General features: G+C 33.8%; 1 protein-coding gene across 1 annotated transcript in view; it reads right to left on the bottom strand.

Annotated features, from left to right (window-relative positions):
* Window positions 1–24817, bottom strand: part of LOC127729294 (ETS translocation variant 1-like) — a 53615-nt gene extending 28798 nt beyond the window's left edge. Inside the window, exons 1-5 of the mRNA XM_052237033.1 lie at window positions 24725–24817; window positions 18253–18368; window positions 14710–14821; window positions 14390–14437; window positions 9987–10055 (exon numbers count right to left, since the gene is read on the bottom strand). Of these exons, the coding sequence (XP_052092993.1) occupies window positions 9987–10055; window positions 14390–14437; window positions 14710–14821; window positions 18253–18315 (292 nt within the window). The 5' untranslated portion in view covers window positions 18316–18368; window positions 24725–24817. The remainder of the gene's footprint in view (window positions 1–9986; window positions 10056–14389; window positions 14438–14709; window positions 14822–18252; window positions 18369–24724) is intronic.
* Between the last annotated feature and the right edge of the window lie 1260 nt (window positions 24818–26077).

Below are 26077 nucleotides of genomic sequence, written 5' to 3'. Positions count from 1 at the left end.
ACAGAGGTGACAGAACCCCTACCATAGTCACTATAGACAGACAGAAGTGACAGAAACCCCTACCGTAGGCACTACAGACAGACAGAAGTGACATAATCCCCTACCATAGTCACAACAGACAGACAGAAGTGACAGAACCCCTACCATAGTCACAACAGACAGACAGAAGTGACAGAACCCATACCATAGTCACAACAGACAGACAGAAGTGACAGAACCCCCTACCATAGTCACAACAGACAGATAGAAGTGACAGAGACCCCTACCATAGTCACAACAGACAGACAGAAGTGACAGAAACCCCTACCATAGCCACAACAGACAGACAGAAGTGACAGAAACCCCTACCATAGTCACTACAGACAGACAGACAGAAGTGACAGAAACCCTAACATAGCCAATACAGACAGACAGAAGTGACAGAACCCCTACCATAGTCAGGACAGACGGACAAAAGTGACAGAAACCCCTACCATAGTCACTACAGACAGACAGAAGTGACAGAACCCCTACCATAGTCACTACAGGCAGACAGAAGTGACAGAACCCCTACCATAGTCAGGACAGACAGACAGAAGTGACAGAAACCCCTACCGTAGGCACTACAGACAGACAGAAGTGACAGAACCCCTACCATAGTAACAACAAACAGACAGAAGTGACAGAACCCCTTCCATAGTCACAACAGACAGACAGAGGTGACAGAAACCCCTACCATAGCCACAACAGACAGACAAAAGTGATTTTCTGTCGATTAAAGAAGGTCATTATAAAGGTCAAACTTAAATAATCATGGATAAAACTTTTGTTATTAGTAGGCTTTCAGTAACTGTGAGTACTCTCAGATCCGTAATTTGTGTCTATTGTGTTTTTGTGCTTTGTATCAATCTGAAGAGTTATGTCCTTTTCAACTGATCTTTTGTTGTACTGTTAAACCACTGTCCCAGGTTAGGGAGAGGGTTTAGAACCAACAAACACGTTTAACCCCACCACATTCTGTGTGTGCCTTTCCCATGTCAGGAGCCTGTCATTAAGTGGTTGTAGTTTGTTGCTGTAAATAATTTTTGTTTTTCATTTATTGTTTTGTTTACAAATCAGGCTGTTGGTTTTCTTGTATGAATTGTTTAAAATTTATCATTGTGGGGTCTTTTATAGCTTACTATGAGGTGTGGGTTTTGCTCATTGTTGAAGGCTGTACGGTGACCTATAACTTCTATGTCATTTGGTCTCTGGTGGAGAGTTGTTTCATTGGCAATCGTCTTATTTTCATATTTGTTACTAAATCCTATTACTTCATTAATAAATTTTATAAAGCCACATTTACTGGGGCTAAAAATGTCTTCTTGGAGGTCACATGGAGTAGACCAGAATCCTTTTTGTGAGAAACTGGCTCTTTTACATGCCAGGAGATTGATCACATGTTGCCGCCATTTTGAAAAAGACTGGAATGAGACAGAAACCCCTAGAATAGTCAGGACAGACAGACAGAAGTGACAGAAACCCCTACCATAGTAACAACAGACTGACAGTAGTGACAGAAACCCCTACCATAGCCACTACAGACAGACAGAAGTGACAGAACCCCTATCATAGTAACAACAGACTGACAGAAGTGACAGAACCCCTACCATAGCCACTACAGACAGACAGAAGTGACAGAAACTCCTACCATAGTCAGGACAGACAGACAGCAGTGACAGAAACTCCTACCATAGTCAGGACAGACAGACAGAAGTGACAGAAATTCCTACCATAGTCACTACAGACTGACAGAAGTGACAGAATCGCTACCATAGCCACAACAGACAGACAGAAGTGACAGAACCCCTACCATAGTCACTACAGACAGACAGAAGTGACAGAATCGCTACCATAGCCACAACAGACAGACAGAAGTGACAGAACCCCTACCATAGCCACTACAGACAGACAGAAGTGACAGAAACCCCTACCATAGTCACTACAGACAGACAGAAGTGACAAAACCCCTACCATAGTCACAACAGAGAGACAGAAGTGACAGAACCCCTACCATAGCCACTACAGACAGACAGAAGTGACAGAACCCCTACCATAGTATCAACAGACAGACAGAAGTGACACAACCCTTACCATAGTCACAACAGACAGACAGAAGTGACAGAACCTTTTCCATAGTCACTACAGACAGACAGACAGAAGTGACAGAACCTTTTCCATAGTCACTACAGACAGACAGACAGAAGTGACAGAACCCTACCATAGCCACAACACAGACAGAAGTGAAAGAAACCTTACAGTAGGCACTAAAGACAGACAGCAGTGACAGAAACTCCTACCATAGTCAGGACAGACAGACAGAAGTGACAGAAATTCCTACCATAGTCACTACAGACTGACAGAAGTGACAGAATCGCTACCATAGCCACTACAGACTGACAGAAGTGACAGAAACCCCTACCATAGCCACTACAGACAGACAGAAGTGACAGAATCCCCTACCATAATCACCACAGACAGACAGAAGTGACAGAAACCCCTACCATAGTCACTACAGACAGACAGAAGTGACAGAAACCCCTACCATAGCCACTAAACACAGACAGAAGTGACAGCATCGCTACCATATCCACTACAGACAGACAGAAGTGACAGAACCCCTACCATAGCCACTACAGACAGACAGAAGTGACAGAAATTCATACCATTGCCACTACAGACAGACAGAAGTGACAGAATCCCTACCATAGTCACTACAGACAGACAGAAGTGACAGAAACCCCTACCATAGGCACTACAGACAGACAGAGGTGACAGAACCCCTACCATAGTCACTACAGACAGACAGAAGTGACAGAAACCCCTACCGTAGGCACTACAGACAGACAGAAGTGACATAATCCCCTACCATAGTCACAACAGACAGACAGAAGTGACAGAACCCCTACCATAGTCACAACAGACAGACAGAAGTGACAGAACCCCTACCATAGTCAGGACAGACAGACAAAAGTGACAGAAACCCCTACCATAGTCACTACAGACAGACAGAAGTGACAGAACCCCTACCATAGTCACTACAGGCAGACAGAAGTGACAGAACCCCTACCATAGTCAGGACAGACAGACAGAAGTGACAGAAACCCCTACCGTAGGCACTACAGACAGACAGAAGTGACAGAACCCCTACCATAGTAACAACAAACAGACAGAAGTGACAGAACCCCTTCCATAGTCACAACAGACAGACAGAGGTGACAGAAACCCCTACCATAGCCACAACAGACAGACAAAAGTGACAGAAACCCCTACCATAGCCACTACAGACAGACAGAAGTGACAGAATCCCCTACCATAGTCAGGACAGACAGACAGAAGTGACAGAAACCCCTACCATAGTCACTACAGACAGACAGACAGAAGTGACAGAAACCCTAACATAGCCACTACAGACAGACAGAAGTGACAGAACCCCTACCATAGTCAGGACAGACAGACAAAAGTGACAGAAACCCCTACCATAGTCACTACAGACAGACAGAAGTGACAGAAACCCCTACCATAGCCACTACAGACAGACAGAAGTGACAGAACCCCTACCATAGTCACTACAGGCAGACAGAAGTGACAGAACCCCTACCATAGTCAGGACAGACAGACAGAAGTGACAGAAACCCCTACCGTAGGCACTACAGACAGACAGAAGTGACAGAACCCCTACCATAGTAACAACACACAGACAGAAGTGACAGAACCCCTTCCATAGTCACAACAGACAGACAGAGGTGACAGAAACCCCTACCATAGCCACAACAGACAGACAGAAGTGACAGAAACCCCTACCATAGCCACTACAGACAGACAGAAGTGACAGAATCCCCTACCATAGTCAGGACAGACAGACAGAAGTGACAGAAACCCCTACCGTAGGCAATACAGACAGACAGAAGTGACAGAACCCCTACCATAGTAACAACAGACTGACAGAAGTGACAGAACCCCTACCATAGCCACTACAGACAGACAGAAGTGACAGAATCCCCTACCATAGTCAGGACAGACAGACAGAAGAGACTGAAACCCTACCATAGTCACTACAGACAGACAGAAGTGACAGAACCCCTACCATAGTCACTACAGACAGACAGAAGTGACAGAACCCCTACCATAGTCACAACAGACAGACAGAAGTGACAGAACCCTTACCATAGTCACTACAGACTGACAGAAGTGACAGAATCCCCTACCATAGTCAGGACAGACAGATAGAAGAGACTGAAACCCTACCATAGTCACTACAGACAGGCAGAAGTGACAGAAACCCCTACCATAGTCACTACAGACAGACAGAAGTGACAGAACCCCTACCATAGTCACAACAGACAGACAGAAGTGACAGAACCCTTACCATAGTCACTACAGACTGACAGAAGTGACAGAACCCTTACCATAGTCACTACAGACAGACAGAAGTGACAGAAACCCCTACCATAGTCACTACAGACAGATAGAAGTGACAGAAACCCATACCATAGTCACAACAGACAGACAGACAGAAGTGACAGAAATTCCTACCATTGTCACTTCAGACTGACAGAAGTGACAGAAACTCCTGCCATAGTCACAACAAACTTTCTACAATTTCTTTTTCATATAAATTTACAATATATTTATGTGTATTTAAAGAAACTCAAAATTGCATGCCTGTTGTTCTACATTCTAACCTATATATTGAACATCTGTTTAAAAAAATACACACACCTGACTTCATTTCAAATAGCAATCACTGTGGTCTGGTTAAATACCTAAGTATGTTTTATAAAATGATATTGCATATGGTGTCTTAATCAAATGATATTTTGGCTAAAAATGAATGGAAACCTGGTTTCAATGAGCATGTTTGCAACAAATTAGATACAGTCAATTGGAAATTTGTAAAAATTTATGAATGAAATATTTTTCCTATAGTTTGCATGAATATAACTTATAGTACAATGGAATCAACTAGAATATAAATGAATGGAGATTGAGGGTGAACATCAATTAGACAGCAAACCAACAACACAAGATAAAGAATAAAATATACATTATTTTATATGGCTGTTACTGTGATGTCATTAATATTTTGGGGATAACAATTAACCTGGGTTTCTTGGATATCAGGACACAGCAGATTCAAATACTACAGGAAATACATATTTAAGCTACTATGATAGGAGTAAATGATGAAACATAAAATAAGGTATCATTGAATAAACAAGTTTTTCTTAAACCACCTGAAATTGAATTCAACCAAAATTATTGAATCCTAGTGATAGTAAAACAAAGGAATATTTTAGGTTATGGGTTCCACTGGGGAAAAATCTACCATTATATACAGTATATGCAACTATATGAAGTCATTTATCAATTAATTTACTTTCTCTAATTCTTCGTCAATTTATCCCTTTCTGCACCCGTTGTATAAAAAAAAATTTAATCAACGTGTGGTTCGTTTGATCTCAGTTCTTCATTGGTTAAAATCCGATTATGACTTCGAATTTTCTTGCTTTCCTCTGAATTTCCTATTGTGACGGCATGAAAAAAGGCGACCATGCCTGATGACGTCACATAGAAAGAACACATCTTTTTGCAGATCATTCGAAAAGAAGGAATAAATTTGCCTGCGTATTGTTTGAAAATCATTAGAGAAACAGATTCCACCACCAAATCTCGTGTAATACGATATTTATCCACTCTCGACATTTAAATTTTAAATATTTAAAACGCTCGGCGAGCCTCGCGTTTTAAATTTGAAAATTTAACTGTCTCGAGTGGATAAATATACTCGATGCAGTGGTAGAATCTATATTTAGCAAGCCTTTATCATGTTTATGATACACTTTTTGAAAGGCAGATGCATTACTTATTCTAACAAAAAGATCAGGTACACTCCAAAATCACTGAACACCTTATATTTGTCTTCATAATACTGACTTCTACTATTGACTGGATAGTATGAACTAATTGTGTTAGCCATTTATAAATTCATATTACAAAATTTGACCCCTTAGTTCTGTATTTGATTGATTGATTGTTGTTTAATTAATATGACAGTGGAAAATAATTCATGCCTGTTCAGGACGAGAACAAATTAACAATAAATACAAAAGGTAGGTCCTGGGACAAGGGGTAGACCAGGATGATAGGTGGGAAATTTTTAATATCATTGAGAAATGAGGGTCTATTGGATAGGGACAGAAATTTAGCCTTACAACAGGCCACCTATGGGCCCCTAAACAGTTGTTGCAAGGGTTCTTATTAACAAGAAAGTCAAGTCTTTCGTTAAATCAACGAGAAAGTCATGTCCTTCATTAATTCAACAACTCCAACAGCATAGGCCCTATTCTGACCCAACAAGACGGGGAATCTAATGCAGCAAATCATCCAGCCAGACAGATAACAAACACTCTCTGCTGACTTAGTACAAATTAAGGTTATTAGGTTAATATAAAAACATACTTTTTCCTCCATTTAAGTCTCATTATAAAGAAAACAGACTGTCATTCCATTGTGCTCAGAGCCAAAAATTTTGTATTTTCTATTTCATTCCTAAGAGGGGAGGTTACTCCATACATCAAAAGAAAGTGACATTCATTTCTATATCAGTCAGCAAACATATCAAATTACATTAAAGTTATGTCGCAGGTATTTTAAAAACATTCTTCTTCAATGAAACTCAAACTTTACTTTATTTAATATTTACTCCATTCATTAAATAAAAGTTGAAATTATCAGTGAAAAGATAAAATCGTTAAAGAAATTCCACTAAGCCATCTTTATAACCGAGTATATTTGTGTAGCTATGACCAGCGGCATTTCTGAGGACATCACACAACAATTAATTACACCCTTTGGCGATAGTCAGATGAAGTTGAGATAAGTCCGTTTTAGATTTCGCACCACACATCACAATTATCTTGGTTGGTGTCGTCATCCAATTAGTCAATGTTTGTCTGATGATCACATACAACATTATCAAAAACTTTTGTTGTGTCGTTTACCATTTAGAAAGAAAAAAAAGAGAGAAACTTGTAAACTAACATTGTGATGAAATACATAGTAGTTACAATTCAAGTTCTTTCACTTTGCTTACTGAAAATTTTCAATTCTTAATTTCTAATTTAAATTACTTTATATGCTATCTAAAAGTTTTTAATAGCATCCTTATTTTTTTAAGTCCAAATAATTATTGCGTTTAAAAGATTTTGTTAATTTTTGCTTTGATTTCTTCCTGCATCAGTGAGGGATCTATAAAAAAACAATATATAAAATACCCTCAGCAGATGTTATAATTATCTTGACCAGCTTACTATGAAAAAATATATAAATAGGGAAAAAACTGAAATTACCATGACAAAAACTATGACTATAACAAATCTAAAATTAGCTATAGAGAAGGTCAAAAACTTTGGAAAAATTCCTTATGGACAGTTACTAGATAAAAATGCAATTTCACTTAAATAAATATTTTTTCTATCTTCAAATAGTAAGTTGTAACTTTATATGAACTATTGTAAACTTTTTCCACCCAGTGATATTAATTCTATCAACTAATGTGAATTTGTTGACTTAGATAGGAACCTTTTCACATCTCAGATATTAGAAACTAATTATGGGTATAGTTTGTGGCGACACCTATCTGCATTTCCGAGTAGTCTAGGTGTCAACTGTCATCCGATTCAGTCCATTCCTATGACATTGTCTTGTAACATATATATACAAAATGTAAGTAATATTGAATAAAATCTTTTTATTTGTATTTCCTGGGAACCAACCATTATGAAAAAATTTACAAATAATAAAAAAAATATTGAGTTCATATTTTGCGCTTGATTTCAGGCATTTCTCCATCCTGTTGAATAAGATTAAAACTAGACATCAAAAGTGGTTACTTCTTTTATACAAATTAAAATTTATATAAAAAGTTGAAATCAGAATAAAAACATAATAAATGATAACCATATAAATAATCATGATGAAACTATCAAATTAGTTTACTTGAAAAATATGTATATTCATGCATAAATATATAAAAAAAATCTACTGTTAGTTAAGAAACAATAAAGGACTTCTGAAATTCAAAAAACTTTGCAATTTGATATAAAATTTTTAAATTCAAAACTTATTGCAATAACACGATAAAAGTGAATATGAATTCATATTCAATTATCAAATAAAATAATGTATCCATTGTGACAAATATCTGCTCCAAACAGATGATTTGGCAAACTTGTATCTTCAATGGGATATAATTGATGGGCATAACTCAGAACCAATACATGCAATCATCTTCTCAGGGCAACAAAAAAAGACTTTTCTGTTTCCTAATACCTAACTGACCCTGATAGTTTACCTATTTTCAATTTTTTTATGTCGATTGCAAAACAAAATAAGAAAGTATAAAAAAAATTTAAAAATACCAAACTCCAAGGTATATTCAAAAAGAAAAAGTCCATAAAAACTGACAAAATCAAACATTTACCTGAACAAGAAAAAACAATTGTCATATTCCTGACTTTGTAAGAAATTCTAATCCATTTTTTTTTTGTTGCTGTTATGACATAGACGATCCAAACTTTAGTTAAGAATTCAATGACAGAAAATTTCAAATGACATGGCCATGATAATTAGTTATTAAAAGGATCTCTCAATTTGGATAATAATGGGCACAACTCTGGAATGATAAAAAAGAAATGTTCAAATTAACCTGTGTTTAAAAGTTCTAGAAATAATTCAAAATTTAAATAATTTAGTCAATTGAATAGATACAAAAGTGGAGGGAGGACACAAGTAAGAGTAACACTTAAGGATGTTTAACAAGTTTAATATGATAAGTGTACTACATTATTTATTCCTAGGTTGTGCATCTAAAATTTGTACACAGTAACCCTATATTTCTCAAAATTAAATCTTTGAATCACTTATGGTATAATATTATGAAATACTTGTTATTTCTGATTCATTTTTCATACTGATAAACTTTCAAATCTTCCGATACATTTAATTTGAAAAATCTAAACATCTTTTCCGGATAAAAATTCTAAAAAAATTATCAAAAAATTTCAAATGCTAATAACCTATAAACAAGAATTTAACACAGAGCTAACTTCATTCTTCCATAATGTTCATGTATTGTGTATAAATTTTGTCTGGACATAAAAATAATATATAGTGATTCAAATTTGAATTATTTCCACTACAAGCATCATTCTTAATTTGAAACTAAAATCAACTGAAATAATGTAATTTAATGTAAATCACCATATGGTCAAACAGACTCAATTAACTGTATCCACTTCCATTAGACCTATTTATAGTTTACACAAAATAAACATTTATAAAATTAAAAGTCAAATTTTCCTTTTCAAGTCTGCATATTTTTTGTAAGGATATATCTAAAATTTAATCTTTAAAGATTATATAAGTCAATTAAGATACCACAACTTCCAACAAATTTGTGATAAAACCAATACTATTAACGAAGTTTGGGTAGATTTAAATGTATTTCACAATGAATGTGACAAGTTAATCCTTGTTAATAGATCTATATAACATAATTCACTGGGTGGAGTGTTAAATCCTCATGTAAATCTGTTCAATTATACACTCTTGATAACAGATCTAATGTCATACTTCAAACATAAACAGATTGGTAAATTATCAGACTACGACATTATTATTGAAGACGATCCACCACTTCAACTTTATCAGAAAAATACCTTTATCAGAACAGGGAAGTCTTAGACAAGTCTTATGTTCTGGCTACCTGGTTTAGTTTTCATTTTTATCCATTAAACTTTTCGTGACAAATTTCTTGCAAATACATTATTACTTTTAGTAAAAATGCATGTCCTGTATCAATATAAAAAAAGGAAATTTTGTAAGATTGCCAATGAGACAACTCTCTGCCAGAGTTCAAATGGATTTTTATTCTGCCTGTTAGAAGTAGAAAATTATTATCTTACCATAGTTATTTCCCTTGATTCCAGTATTGCATCCCGGAACATACTGTTCCCTTTCCTCTGTCTGACTCGCTAAAAAAATACAATTAAAGATGGTAAATTATATGATTTATTCAAACATAGTTTGTTATCTTTAACAGTAGATGTATTTAATAACTAAATTTCATTCATCGAGATACACATTTTTATGGAATTATTGGGTATAGGTTCACCATGAATTTTAATTTCAACAAAGTACGAATTTCGATAAGCTTGTATGTAGACTTTGGCAAACCATGAAATCAATTATCCACTAATTTTTTCTCAATCCACGAAAATAAATGAATCCATAGAATATTAAACAAAGTTTTGAACTTATTGTTAAATAGAAAAAAACAGAAAATATTCAAGATACAATGTTTTTTTTGTGTACATTTACCATAAAGAATTTATATTCTATGATATTGCTTCTACTGAAAGAAATTATTTTGTCTGATAACTTTTTTTTTTTTTTTTTTTTTTGGTTAATATCAAAATAGCACAGTTGTTATATATGTGTAGAACACAGATTTTTTAAGGTTCATTCTCAGAAAATTGATAAGAATATCTTTCTATCAATAATAAAAATTTCAAAGATGAGTGGACAGTTTAGAAAGTCGGCTCATCTGGATTAATGCGCAACCTTCTACTGAATTATACTTTTTTGTCTTATTTATACATCTGAAAATTAAAACTGAATGTATACCAAGTTCTGTGAATTTAGAATCTGCTGACACACATTTTAGAAAAATTAATGTCAATTCTGGAATGGATATATTTAAATAATCCAATTAAAATTTTATATGAGATACATTTGTAGTACCAGTAATCCTATCACATATTTCATAATTATAAGAGCATTGCAAATTTTCTGTATTTACTGTAGGTCATATAAATATTGAATTATGGTGACAAAAAGGATTTTGAAAGGTTGAAAATATTTGGACTAAACAATATAAAGAAAAATGGTGTCTATGGAGATGTTAACATACTGTATCACAATCAAACTTTTACATCGTTTGAAGCGAACTAGACAAGGACAAAGATTATGATCCACACAGACCAGACAGACCAACCAACCTTTCACCCATTCCTATAGATCCACACACACCAGACAGACAGACCAACCTTTTACCCATTCCTATAGATCCATACAGACCAGACAGACCGACCAACCTTTCACCCATTCCTATAGATCCATACAGACCAGACAGACCGACCAACCTTTCACCCATTCCTATAGATCCATACAGACCAGACAGACCGACCAACCTATTACCCATTCCTATAGATCCACACAGACCAGACAGACCGACCAACCTTTCACCCATTCCTATAGATCCACACAGACCAGACAGACCAACCTTTCACCCATTCCTATAGATCCACATAGACCAGACAGACCGACCAACCTTTCACCCATTCCTATAGATCCACACAGACCAGACAGACCGACCAACCTTTCACCCATTCCTATAGATCCATACAGACCAGACAGACCGACCAACCTTTCACCCATTCTTATAGATCCATACAGACCAGACAGACCGACCATCCTTTCACCCATTCCTATAGATCCACACACACCAGACAGACCGACCAACCTTTCACCCATTCCTATAGATCCACACACACCAGACAGACCGACCAACCTTTCACCCATTCCTATAGATCCACACAGACCAGACAGACCGACCAACCTTTCACTCATTCCTATAGATCCACACAGACCAGACAGACCGACCAACCTTTCACCCATTCCTATAGATCCACACAGACCAGACAGACAGACCAACCTTTCACCCATTCCTATAGATCCACACACACCAGACAGACCAACCTTTTACCCATTCCTATAGATCCACACAGACCAGACAGACCGACCAACCTTTCACCCATACCTATAGATCCACACAGACCAGACAGACCGACCAACCTTTCACCCATTCCTATAGATCCACACAGACCAGACAGACCGACCAACCTTTCACTCATTCCTATAGATCCACACAGACCAGACAGACCGACCAACCTTTCACCCATTCCTATAGATCCACACAGACAAGACAGACAGACCAACCTTTCACCCATTCCTATAGATCCATACAGACCAGACAGACCGACCAACCTTTCACCCATTCCTATAGATCCACACAGACCAGACAGACCGACCAACCTTTCACCCATTCCTATAGATCCACACAGACCAGACAGACCGACCAACCTTTCACCCATTCCTATAGATCCATACAGACCAGACAGACCGACCAACCTTTCACCCATTCCTATAGATCCACACAGACCAGACAGACCGACCAACCTTTCACCCATTCCTATAGATCCCCAAAGTTTACTCAAAACATTAAAATGTCCTTTAACTAGTGCATCTTGAGTGTTAGATAAATATATATGACATTCCAAATAAATCTACATATCTTTTATTCTACGACATTAAGAAATTGTATGCAACATCATAAGCTTTTGTACATGTTATTTTTTGTATTTCTACCTAACCGAGTCATGTATGATGACACGAGTCAAAACTAATCATACAGATAACCATAACATCTGTACCACCTCTCCTTTTGAAAAAGATCTGTACCACTAATCTCTTGTTAAACTTTCAATGATAAAAACTAATTCAAAGGATAGCAGTAATCCCAAGTCAAATCTATACACAAACTTTTCTATTTAAATTCAACTAGTCATAAGAAAAAGGATTAAACAACATGAGACAAATTTCTCTACTGCAAGGGAAGTCTTATAAGGTTCTTTTATTCAAGTTTTCTTCTTACAGAAAATTGTCTCCATGTTAAGGTGTAGAAAATTAACACAATATTGTTTTAAAACCTAGTTCAAAAAGTGAAAGTTGTATATATATACATAATATATTTGTTCTTTATTTCTTTAATCTTTATCCTTTAAAATATGCTACATCATTCACTAAATATTGACTAGACATTTGAATATTTAGTAGCTGTTTATGATATACAGAACATGTCTATTGTAATATTTCATTTCATATTTCTGGTCTCAATATTGATCTGAGAAGTCAATCTACTTTAGATGATTTTCTAGTTTGTAAACATCTTTTATTATTGTTTCATTTATGTCCAAGGTGGTTGTTTTTTTGTACCTGGTATTTTTTTAATATATTAACTATAATTTAGACTGTTGGTTATAAATTTTCACATTTTGTTAAACATTAGGCCTACTATCAATGCAATAGTTGATTTCAAATTGTTTAAAGGGAGGATCCTATGAAGAAATCCTATGAATCTAATCAGTATATTTGGACCATGACTTTAAAATAATATTGATCTAGAATTTTTAAGTACACAAAATAACAAATTCTCTCTGTAAAGTAACTCTCATCACAAAACAATCTTACATATATAAGTCATGTACATTTCCGTACACCTTATTATATAACACTACTATCAATTTTGACTGTAAGATTTTATTTTTAGAATAGAGCCACAGTTCTTTCCCCATAGTGGGAGGTCGTATGACAATCTGTTATAAGAGGGTAGGAATGCCCTTTACCGTCTGGCGTCAAACGGTTATTTTAATCTACCGTTAGCGTCAAATCGGTTAATATTTTACAGTGATTCGTCAAAATATCCTTCGTCAGAGGTCTTAAATAATTATCGTTATCGTTATTTTTGGAAAAAAAATAACGTGATTCGTCAAAATCAGTCGATTTTTTTTATCTTTTTTATCGTCTAAAGGAAAGTGTACATTTTATCGTCATGCACTAAAAATTACCGTTAACGTCATTTGGCAAGAATTTTTACCGTTATTCGTCATGACAGTACCCCCATTACGACCCTCTTATAAATGTGCAGATAACCAAAATCTCTGGCTTTAATTTTGGGTATTTGGATGGGACCATATGTAGGTGCTGGTGGATTCAGGGGAATAAAATAATGTCACACTTTCGTCAAGTGTTTTCCCATTGTTGATTATGCCTCTGTGCTACTGTGCTCCTTGACGTCTTCATATTTTAGCAAGCTTTGCTATAAGTCTGGGAGATTTGGCGCTAAAAATAAAATTGGTGTTCTCCAGTATTTCTAATTTTTATCAAGACCGGACAGTTATCCGGAAAATAAGTAAACTTCAAATTTGAAATTGCCGCAATCTTATCATTTGGTAAAAATGTAAAATGACACATAAATACATAAATACATATAATTCAGGCGCCCTTGGCATTTCTACATAGCACTGAAGTCACTTCAATTGCTCTTAATTTCTGGATGATTTGATTACTATATAGATGTCTCTTTGTATCTATAAGGGCCTAATTACAGTAATATGGATGTCGGCAAATAGCCGCTAGCTTATAACCAGTAGTCCAATGCCAAAAATGAATAAAAATAGAGACCTACCTTCTGTTAGCCACGTCTCTTGCATCTGGCTTAGATCTTGGAAAAGCTCTGAAAAAAAATGTAAAATTAAATACTCAAATCATTAAACTTGGGAGGAATAAGTTAAAAACATCAAGGGTAGCTCGAAATTTAAACAACCATGTCTTAAATTTTATATATATATATATAATGATTAGATCTTGGAAAAGCTTTTGCTAACCCTTTATATATATATATATATATATAATGCTTTTGATTAATTATGAGAAGTATACCAAACTATTTAATTGTCTATTACTAACTTGATATATTAGCTTCATTTATTAAAATAAAGTGTTTACCGTCTGAAACTTGAAGTAGTTCTGATCCCCTTTCCCTTCTTTTTCTATTATCAATACCACTGTCTGCTAATTTGTTTTCTGCTGATTCTGGACTACGATCTTTATTATCAATCTATGGTAAAACAAAAATAATAATATGGTTTGTATATCGCGCCACATTCTCTTGTTTTTATATTTCAAGGAAAAAGGAAAACAAAATATAATATATAGTTGAAATAGAAGATATCAGGCTTATAATTTGTACACCAGACGCACAGTTCGACAACTAAAGACTCATCAGTGACGCTCAAATAAAAAAAGTAAAAGGCAAAATCAAGTATGAAGTTGAAGAGCGTCGAGGACCCAAACATTCCAAAAGGTTTTGCTAAATTCAATTAACTTTCAATTAATAGTCGCAACAACGAGCCTTGCATATTATGTTTCCAGAGATAGAGAATATATAGCAGTTATGACAAGCATTGTAGAGACGGGGTATTTACAATGATAACGAGCTTCATGAAGGGATTTTCAGGGATATCATCTATATCTAGCCATGTATAGGGTGTAGGTTTCAGGGTTAGCAAAAACAAAGAGCATCGAATAATGACAAGGATAAAATAGAGTAATTATGATAAAGCTGAAATGACAATCCATGTAAAGGGGAATTAAGGGAGAACAGAAATTACAAATATTTTATAGGTGTTTGGGTTAGCAGCAACAAAACGCCTTTTTAGGGGTAGCAATTACGACTAAGCTGGTATGATCTTGTATCCAGGATTCAGAGAAAGCAGCAATTACGATCTTTGTTTAGGAGTTTGGGGTGCGGTGAGTTTTGTAGAAAGGTTTCAAGACTACTTTGACTGATTTTTTCATTAAGATATTGTTGGAACATATGAAATTTAAATGGATATGTTCTTTGTCCATATCTTATTCTTCAGAGTTAGAAATACAGGACTGATAACTCAAACTCAGTACACTTAAGTTATAAAATTCAGTTCATTGCATTTTTTTTGTAAATACTTAACTTTATCATAATTTTTTTCACGTTTTCAATCTTTTTAGTATAAGAAAACACATAATTCGTCTATCCAAATACGAATTTACACACGTCACAAATTTTAAAGCGGTCCGTTTTTAGTAGGTTTTCTCCAAAGTCATTCGTATAAAAAATATATATAAATTATCAGGAAATGATACTAGTGTTAAACGATAACAATATTTGTCTTTCAGGAAAAATGAATAAAAAAGATTATATACAGAGCTCATTAACTCATATTCTGTTTTCTATGTTATCCTTGATATGGCAGAGTACATGCTTACTATAGGACCATTGTCAAACCACACCCAATCCTTACAAAAAAGAGAGAACTGTCTGAAATGACATGTATGCACGTGCATAAGACCCCCTGTAATGTACAAGACCGACAATGTTTGAATTTAATTCTGTAAAAGAATCAATGAAATCGGGGGTTTGTCAGTTTTTTAGGAGGAGTTGCCACCGCCGGAAAGTGCAGATGAACGAGACAATTATAATATCTTGACAATAACATAACACGAAATTATAATATTTTAATCAAACAAAAATTAGAAGGCAAATTTTAGGAATATTTTTGCTGAATTAACATAGAGCACAATTAACCATCACCAAAAACTTTATTTGGCAAGCGATTACAAATTAACACAATATCCCGTATTTTATATATTTGCCGCGGACAATGTATCAGTGTGCTGTGATTCTTATTTTAGTATTTACTTAAAGTTTTGATATAAAAATTCCACAAACAGAAATCTATATCTAGCAAAGAAAAAGTATACACTTTAAAACGTTTTCAGAAACACACTAATGGTTTTTCTGAAAGACATACAATCGTCTAATGCCACATACAGAGAGAAATAGTGCAGTAACAATATAACGGCACCTGGCCTGTAGAAGCAAAAGCATTACTTTTTAGAATGCTCGGTCTTTAGTAGAGGGTTGTCTTATTGGAAATTAACTAAAGTCTTTTCTTACCCTTTTTCCTACTTTAAAAGCTGTAAAAATTATATGCGGCGACAAACACCTTTTTGCTACATGAATGCTATAGTATCAATTTTGTCATAGTTGAATATATTCATATCACCATCGGAGGCGGATTTAGGGGGAGGCAGGGGGCCAGGCTATAGAGCTTCCTATATGATGAATGCATAGACTTTTTAAAAGTAACACCCTAAACATTGGCTTGCCAGCCCCCCTTTTTTTAAATCCTGGATCCGCACCTGACCATCACGGCAATTTTCCATTACAGATGAATAAATAAATGAAAATAAATTTTACATGGTACCTAGCTGGCATTGAAGTTCCTTATTAAACAACAGACAATAACAATGGTAGTAATTCAAAAAAGTATAATTGTAAAAAAAAATAGCGACAATTTAGTAAATACTGCGATTAATCATGTTTTTACCTTCCCGTATGCACAATTGCATTATTGATTTTTTATACTTGCTAAACAAACACTCTTGAACCATATAAAGAACCGTTCTGAAATAACATTTATGCACGTGCATGGACCCCCTGTAATGCAAAAACTATTACACACACGACCGATAACAGCACTGAATAAAGATATTGTAACGAATCAATAATTGGAAAATTGCAAATGCTTTAAGCTATCACATTAGTTAAGGAATATTTAGTCACTTTTACATTTTTCGTTTGATCTGTTTTCGTATCATAATATATCTATTTGAATGTACGACAAAATACAGAAAAAAGAAACAAATAATATCTTTACTTTACAGTAACATTTGTATGATTTTTCTACGAATCAGACAATAATTTGAGAATGGTCACAGTCAACGGTAATATTAGTTTCTTTGCTCAAGTCGAGAAAATTTATACTCCTTTATAAACAATATAATCTTTCCAATAAAAAAGACATACCGTGTTGTTATTACACTCTAACATCACGTAGATTAGACTAAACTTACCCCTAGGTTAGTGCTTTGTGCCCTATATACTTCAGGGACTCACCATTTATCTATATGTATACCTGGAGAAGTACTCATTGGTTGTTACCTTATGCCCGTATGTGCACCAGGAGATTTACCCTGTTCCCAAATGTACACTTGGAGATTTACCCCTTGGTTGTTGCCTTATACCCATGTGTACACCTGGAGACTTACCACTTGGCTGTTGCCTTATACCCATGTGTACACCTGGAGTCTTACCACTTGGTTGTTGCCTTATACCCGTGTGTACACCTAGAGACTTACCACTTGGCTGTTGCCTTATACCCGTGTGTACACCTAGAGACTTACCACTTGGTTGTTGCCTTATACCGGTGTGTACACCTAGAGACTTACCACTTGGTTGTTGCCTTATACCCGTGTGTACACCTGGAGACTTACCACTTGGTTGTTGCCTTATACCCGTGTGTACACCTAGAGACTTACCACTTGGTTGTTGCCTTATACCCGTGTGTACACCTGGAGACTTACCTCTTAGTTGTTGCCTTATACCCGTGTGTACACCTAGAGACTTGTCACTTAGTTGTTGCCCTGTATGTACATCGACAGACTTACCACTTTGTTATTGTCTAGATAAGGAACTTCTTGATCTTGTTGTGTGCCAGTATCACTACTCATGGCCCGTCGATGAACTTTGAAGACACATTGGCAAGTTATTCTTCGTGTCAAATCTAAATGAATGAAAAAATAGAAAATAAGTTAATCCTTATATCTAAGATGAATGCACAGTGCTTATTTTTGTCACATGACACACTTCATCAATTTTACATCAATTCATAAATAAGATAAAGTTGAAAAAATTTCAAAACACCCCAAAAAGGTTATAATTGAAACATTTGAGTGAACCGAGGGTGTATACAGAATTTAAGAGAGCAGAAATGACACAAGCAGCCTGTAAATAAATTGCAAAGGACATTTTGGATAAAACAATGCTTAAACTTGGCAAAGATGGCTTATTTGTTTATTTTGTTTTAGTCATTTTACAATTAACAGTTTGTAACTTGTTTAAATACAAAAACAAATTGACTTTTCACATGAGATCTCAGAAAAAGAGAAAGACAAATTCCTAGTATAGTGACAAAATATTTCCGTGATTAACCATTAAGCTAAACCATCTTGTATGTTTTAATAGTAGCACTGCAGCTGACACTGTAATCTGTTTCGCGGTATGGGGTTCCCGCCAAATTGCACGAGACTTCATCAATAGATCCAAATGTTAAACAATAATTACTCTATATTCGGTTAACTTTTCATAATCAATTTCAAAGAAGCCAGTCTGGATCACTGTTAGGGTTATGCGGGTCTTATGACTTTAGAGTTAATGAGAATCTGTACGTGTTTTAGGAAACATTTCCATTTTATTCCATTTCGTTTGCAGAAGTCTATTCTAACAGTTCTATCATGGCGTGGTTATAATTTACGTATTTCTTATTGTTGAAATTCTATTCTTTTAAAATGCAAACCGTATGCAAACTTCAAATTTGTATATTTTATAAGTTCGTAAAATTTGGCCTTAGACTCTGGTTTTAAAATGCCTATCGCCAATAATCTTAATATTGACAATTGCATACCAAATGTAAAACAATAACTGTGAAAGTTAATAAAAATTCTGAAGTCACGTCACGTCAAATTTCATTTCAAATGATAAAAACATTTATATTTTTTTAAGCATTTAGGATTTGTATTCGCAAACAATCTCATGATTTTCTACAAAATACACATTGATGAAATGATCAGCGCTTTTCTTGCTGTACTGTATCCTGATCATTGATAGAAGGTTGGAGGATAAAGTGTTCACACTTTACAGCAAAATAAAAACAGACCTAGCGCGGACTATAAATGCTCTAGATAGAAAATAAATGCACCTTTACCACGGTGTTGTAGTAATTAAACAACTCGAGATGTTTCCCTTCAAATTTTCTCATTAATATGGACTGATTGAGCTATTCCTTCATTCATTCATTCATAAAAAGATATATATTGCTGTCAGCTATCAATTTCAAGATTTAAAAAAAATGAATTGTAACTGGAACAGACTATTAGACGATTAAAAACAAACCTGTCAATGAAAAAATGCATTGTTAATTATTTAAAAAAATAACTTGTGAATTTCTAAAATTTCTTATAATTGAACTGCTAATGTATAAACGTTGGTTGGCATTAATATATATATCGTTTTGAGATCCACTGTGCTTATCGGTGCAATGAAAATTAACACACATAACAACCAGTAAATGTGATGGTCAAGATATATTTGTTAACAAAAACATAACAAATAAACCTCTTTTCTTTTGTTATTAATTAATCCATTGTTTAAAATAACCCTATATGACGTACTTGCAGTTCCACAATTTATCGTACAAACTCTATTCTACTCGTCATCAAAATTATGTCTTATTTTATATCGATATTGTAAATTGATATCACCGACAAATTTGCCAAAAGCCATTATTTCTCAGATTTCTAACCGACTACTAACATGTATTTTCAATGAATTATTCAAACGTCTATTACAGCCCTGTGCTGTCGTCCTTTTATAACAATTGTGTCGAGCTTTAATTGAAGGGACAGGACGGTTAATGAAAATCAAATAATGTCATATTTTTATGAACAATTTCCTGACAAAAGATGAAACAAAGTATTACTGTTCAATTTGCACTAAATGGTACTAAATTGCACAGACACCACGTTGCTTAATTTGAAATATAAATTAAGTCCTTTGACTGCTTGTATACCTTAAATGAATATAACATTTATTTTTTTCATCCCAGGACGTCCACAGAATTATTCACACTGATAAAAACACATTAAGACATATTGTTACAATGTTTTCCATAGATTGCTTAGAAAATAAGTAAAGAAGTTCCGAAGCGATATCATAGACTAGAGAATTTGTTTCTTCAATTGTACTACGCGATTCAGAATGAATAATCTACCAAATACATAATACCAGTACCAAAGTTGTAGGCTCTGAGTGGCTGGATCGTACCCTATCGACAAACAGTGTTCCGATTGTTTTGCGAATAATAAATAATAATATAATTGTGTGGTTTACCTAATTCCGACGGATGTATAACTATGACCATGTTTCTATCCATCATTACAAAACCGTTGTTTTATACACAAGCTAAACTTGAAGCATAACTTTAATTCTGAATTTTGAATCTAGAATTTAGAATGCCAAATTCTTAATTTATATATTTCGAGTTAATTCAAACAACCCAACTTAAGCATAAATGTATCTTTCGGAACAGGCTCTGGCCTTTGTTAGTCTTGTATGTTTTTTTAATTTTAGTTCATTTATATGTTTTGGAGTTTAGTGTGACGTCCATTTTCACTGAACTAGTACACAATTTTATTTAGGGGCCAGCTGAGGACCACCTCCGGGTGCGGGATTTTCTCGCTGCGTTGAAGACCCATTGGTGGCCTTCGGCTGTTCTCTGCTCTTTGGTCGGGTTGTTGTCTCTTTGACATAGTCCCCATTTCCATTCTCAATTTTATTTGGATATTTTGTGTGTTTATTTAACGATTGTATCTCATAGAAAAGAGAACTATTTTGTTTTTAATAAAATGTAAAACATACATCATTTAGAATTTCTCACAATATGTTAGAAGCAATCAAAATGGCTTTCATCTGACGTGTATGATTATTGGCAGTAATGAATAGGTTTGGGAGTATTTTGGTGTTGTAATAATTGACTTCCAATACCCTAAATTGAGCGTTCATTGATAAATTCACAGCATATTCACAGTCGGTTTATTAAGTGAAATAAATCCAGTAAAATTGGTCTTCCTTCTAGTTGGGATAATAACATACCATTCCATTTGTAATTTAGTGAATAATGGCTACACCAATACTATCAGTATCCTTTGTAAACAAAGAACTCATGGAGAAATTATGAATTTATACTGTTATACTTAAACCCTTTTTAGAAGAAAAACACACATAAACAATAAAAAATCAGTTTTTCCTGATCATCTGCAAAGCATACCCGAGTTACACACAGAAATGTTAATCAGGTAAGATGTCTTCAAAATAGTCTTTTTACTATGTTGTTTATCAATCGTTTTCTCATTAGGTTTTATTTGAATACAATGACATAATACCAAATTAAAAACTATAGAGATAATATTCAAATCACGATAGAGTTTTGTCTTGAAGAGTTTTACTTTCCAAAGAGTATACAACATACGCGAAATTTAAATATATAGAGAAAACAAATGTCGTTTTATATTAATGAACTAATACTAAAAACTAAGAAGACAGGATTGAATTTGTTAAGGATTTCATTTGAAAAATTTATAGTAGGTACAGATAATTTAAGATTGGGACCACACGGCTTTTTATCAAAACAATTTCTGATTTCCCAAATGAATGTCGAATTAAGCTTTGCCATGGGTTGGATGCTGAGAGTGACGGTTTTAATCACTTGTTTTTCCCTGGATAAGTGTTCTTTCTCAATAATTGAGACTTTTGTCGCTTATTTCTGTAGGTATATGTTCTTACTCCCGAATAGTGTCTTTTCTGCTTGTTTTGCTAAATTGAATGTTTGACTTCTGAATTGAATTTTTAAATGAGGATTTCTTATAAGACAAACAGTCTTTTTTCAGGATTAAGTTTATGTTTCTGACTTTACTGGATATATATATATATATATATGAAGTTGTCCTCCCGGACGGACTCCTGAAGATACGACTTGATCCTGCAGGACAAAACCTTGTTTTCTGTAAGGTGAATGTTTTTTCTTCCAGAGATAAATGTCTGTCCTCTCTTATGAGGCCGTTTGTTCCTTGTTTAGAATTGAATGTTCCTACTCCGAAGATAAAAGTTTACACTTTCTGGTGAAACCTATTGGTGCTTCTTTTAATTCAGATGAATGTTCCTATAATCCCCGATGAAACCTTCGCGGTTTGTATTTTTGTGTCCTTACTTGTTGAAGATAGAGCAAGGATTTTTCGTATCATAAACCACGATTGTTTGGCGTTAGAAATTCAGTTATTACCTACCATCTTATTTTAAAATCCCTGTAACCAAGTCCGAAATATGGCAGAATATTTAATAAACTATGACAATGTCCTATTTCCATTGGTTTCAAAATGATCTTAGTCTTATATAGTAGTAGAAGGGCGTTGCAGTTTTCAAAAATAGGAGTGTCGGGCACCTCACCTCTGCAACAAAATAAGATTTTTTTTGTGGTGAGCGAAGTAACGAATTTTATTTCTTCTGCTGAATGCACTTTAGTTAATCATTATATTCTATTTAAGTATATTAAATGAAACAAAGGTAACACATTAAAGAAAAACAGAATATATTAAAATCAAAACCAAACAACAAACAACAAATAAGACAAATAAGAATTCGATGGCCAAAATTTCAACATTTGAACAATGCAAATACATTTCGTTCAACTATGTGTACAATGATAATAACATTTAACGAATTTCGCGCGTCCGAAGCTCATTTCTGTTTTACCTTCGTCAGGGACGCTCAACCTAAACATTTGAAAGTCAGGGATGTATAAGCAGATACATGTACAAAACAAAGTTTACCATTGAGAAAGATGAAATAAAGAATTGTGCTGAAAATGTTATTTCGTAAAACTATGTTGCAGTTGTTCTTAAACGCGGTGTTGTTATTCTCAGTGACACAGAATGCTCAAAACGTTATTGCCTTCCCGAAAACACTTTTGACAGAAAAATTGAGAAACAGGTGTTATGAGCCTTACCCTTTCAATCTATTTGTATATTCTCATTTAAAACTTACAACGATTAAAAAACAAGGGTTTTATTCATATGCATAACACATAACATAAATGAATTTGAAACGGGGAAAGAAATGTCGGTCATAATATGTCCATATGCTATTATTACAAAAGACCTCAGATTAAAATCATCTTCTAAAAAAGGAGATATTTGGAAACTTTAGACCCAGGTCTTGGGTGTAGCTGATGAAAAAAAATTCCAGAAAACAGGTGTCATGTGCAATAAAAATTAGCACCATACATTTATTTTCAATTAATGGGTAATGAAGAAATTGATATGGTGTATTCTAAATTTAAGAATGCATCTGTTTTTTGATAATACTGTTTAATGTTTGAACAGATACGCAATGTCCATTTAAAATTCCACAAAATTATGCAGATTCATTTAATAAGTTTAATCCTTATTGTTTTTTATTTTCCCCTTTTTTTAGTTATAAATACTGTTTTAGCTCGTAAAGAGATTACATTTTGTATATTATTAACAAACTATTTTCAAATTATTTTCAAAGTTCAATGAATATTTTATTTTGAGCAAAACTATTAAACATTCTATACGAAAATAAGAGAAAATATTTCTGTGTATAGTTGAATATTTCCCTAGAAAGTTTTTTAGTGGGATAGACCAGAGGAATAATGAAATCACATTTCGTAATGATTGTTATAAATGCAAATGACGTTGAATTATATCCTACTGAGCAAGGTACCTGCACACAAATATTTAGCATTGAAGGAGATGCTTCAGTTATTTTCACATTTCTTTGATTATTTTGAAAAAAAATATGTAATACTCCACTATTTTATCTTCTGCATACAACTTAATTTTACTTTTCTCATTATTATCTGTACAACATACCTATCCAATACACAATTATGACCACATTAAAGAAATATTTTAAAATGATATTTAAAAACAATCAAAATTAAAAAAAAATATAGATTTATTTAAAGATACAAACGATATAGATTTATCTAAACATAAAAAACGATTTACTTCAAATAAACATACAAGATAAATAAATAAAAGATATCTCACATTTCAATAAATTAATATCAATACTAATATGGAATAACACCAGTACTAACCATCCAGTTGTTTTTTAATGTAACAAATGGTAACATTGACAAAATAATAATAATATTATAATAATGATAATAATAATAATAATAATAATACTTTTAATGATAATAATAATTTATTGACAATAAACAAAAATCATTATTTTAATTATTATATCAATAAGATCATTTCTAAAAATTGTTCTTACCTTAGAATCTGTTTATTAAGTAATTGTGTCCGATTAATAATCCTCAGGATATCTGCAGTATAATCTTCTAGTAATGAAATACGTCAACTTATCAATAACTGATTCAAACTTTGAAAAACAAGGGCCTTACATCTTCATCTTAGAAGAGCTTCTTTTTGATTGGCTGTTTACATCTATGCACGTGGGGAAGATCCAGACGACAAATCTCTGGCAAGAAAATCTGGTATTGAAGAAAAATATGCTTAAATCACTAATTAAACATTATGGTTTAGAACAGATATGATCTACATGCTTGAGTTGATGCAAGGTAGCAGTTTCTCCAATTTTTATCTTTATTTTAATACGTATAAATAACTTCTGATATTTTGCAAATGTTATCAAATGTTATCAAATCTCTCCATACCATTACTGTGAAGCATTGTCCCATTATAACTGCCTTTCTCTTTTTCAATTAAATCGAAGCATATCTTTTTTTATTAAATTAAACGCATATTGAATAGCATGTCTTTTCGATTTTGTTTGTTTGTTTATTTATCTCAGTTTTATTTTCGAACATTTTGAAAAGAATTTTAGTAATATCTGAAAAGATTTAAAATGTATTAATTTGAAAACATTCCCCCTTTTTTCAATGCGTTTTACGCTCTTTTGCAGAATTTAGCTTTTAATGCCTTGCAATAGTAACTATATGATAAATTATAATACCAACATGATATTATTTTTTATTCTGTTTTTTTAGCCTATTTAGCTTTTAAATATAATTTTTTCTCCAAAGAAAAGAGAACAAAATTAAGAGTCTAAAACGCGTCACAATTAATGCACACATTTTTCATTGTTTAGTCAATATGAGAACGCATTCAATTTTACCGGACAACAGTTGCAAATTCAATCATCATTTTCTGTAATGATAATCAATAAACAACTAAATAAAGCGTGACAAGTAGGATAATACAGTAATATTTACAAGTTTGACAGATTTGTCTAAACCATTTAAAGGTAAGATTACAGTTTGTCTTCCAGAAAACTACTTTTAATCACACTTTTTACTATGAATACAGGCAATATTAGCTGATAAGAGAATAAAAAAACCTGTAAAATATCATAGTTTCAAAGCATATGAGTAACATGTTCTTAATAAACATGTGTTGCATCAAATAAATCTTGCCAAAACGAAGGAATGTTACCCAAACTGCCAGAATCAGAATATTATTTTACGCCTTAATTTGTTGAAGCTGCAATTAAAATCAACAAAATGTTCAAATGTTATACGATAATCACTTAATAATTTTCCTTTCACTATTAAAAAAAAATGTATATTGAAATAAGCAGTGGCATCACTCTGATCATAATGTCTAA

This window comes from Mytilus californianus, unplaced genomic scaffold (genome assembly GCF_021869535.1).
Source record: "Mytilus californianus isolate M0D057914Y unplaced genomic scaffold, xbMytCali1.0.p SCAF_2, whole genome shotgun sequence".
Taxonomy (NCBI): domain Eukaryota; kingdom Metazoa; phylum Mollusca; class Bivalvia; order Mytilida; family Mytilidae; genus Mytilus; species Mytilus californianus.
The sequence above is the reverse complement of the archived record's forward strand: the minus strand, read 5'-3'. Positions and strand labels throughout refer to the sequence as shown.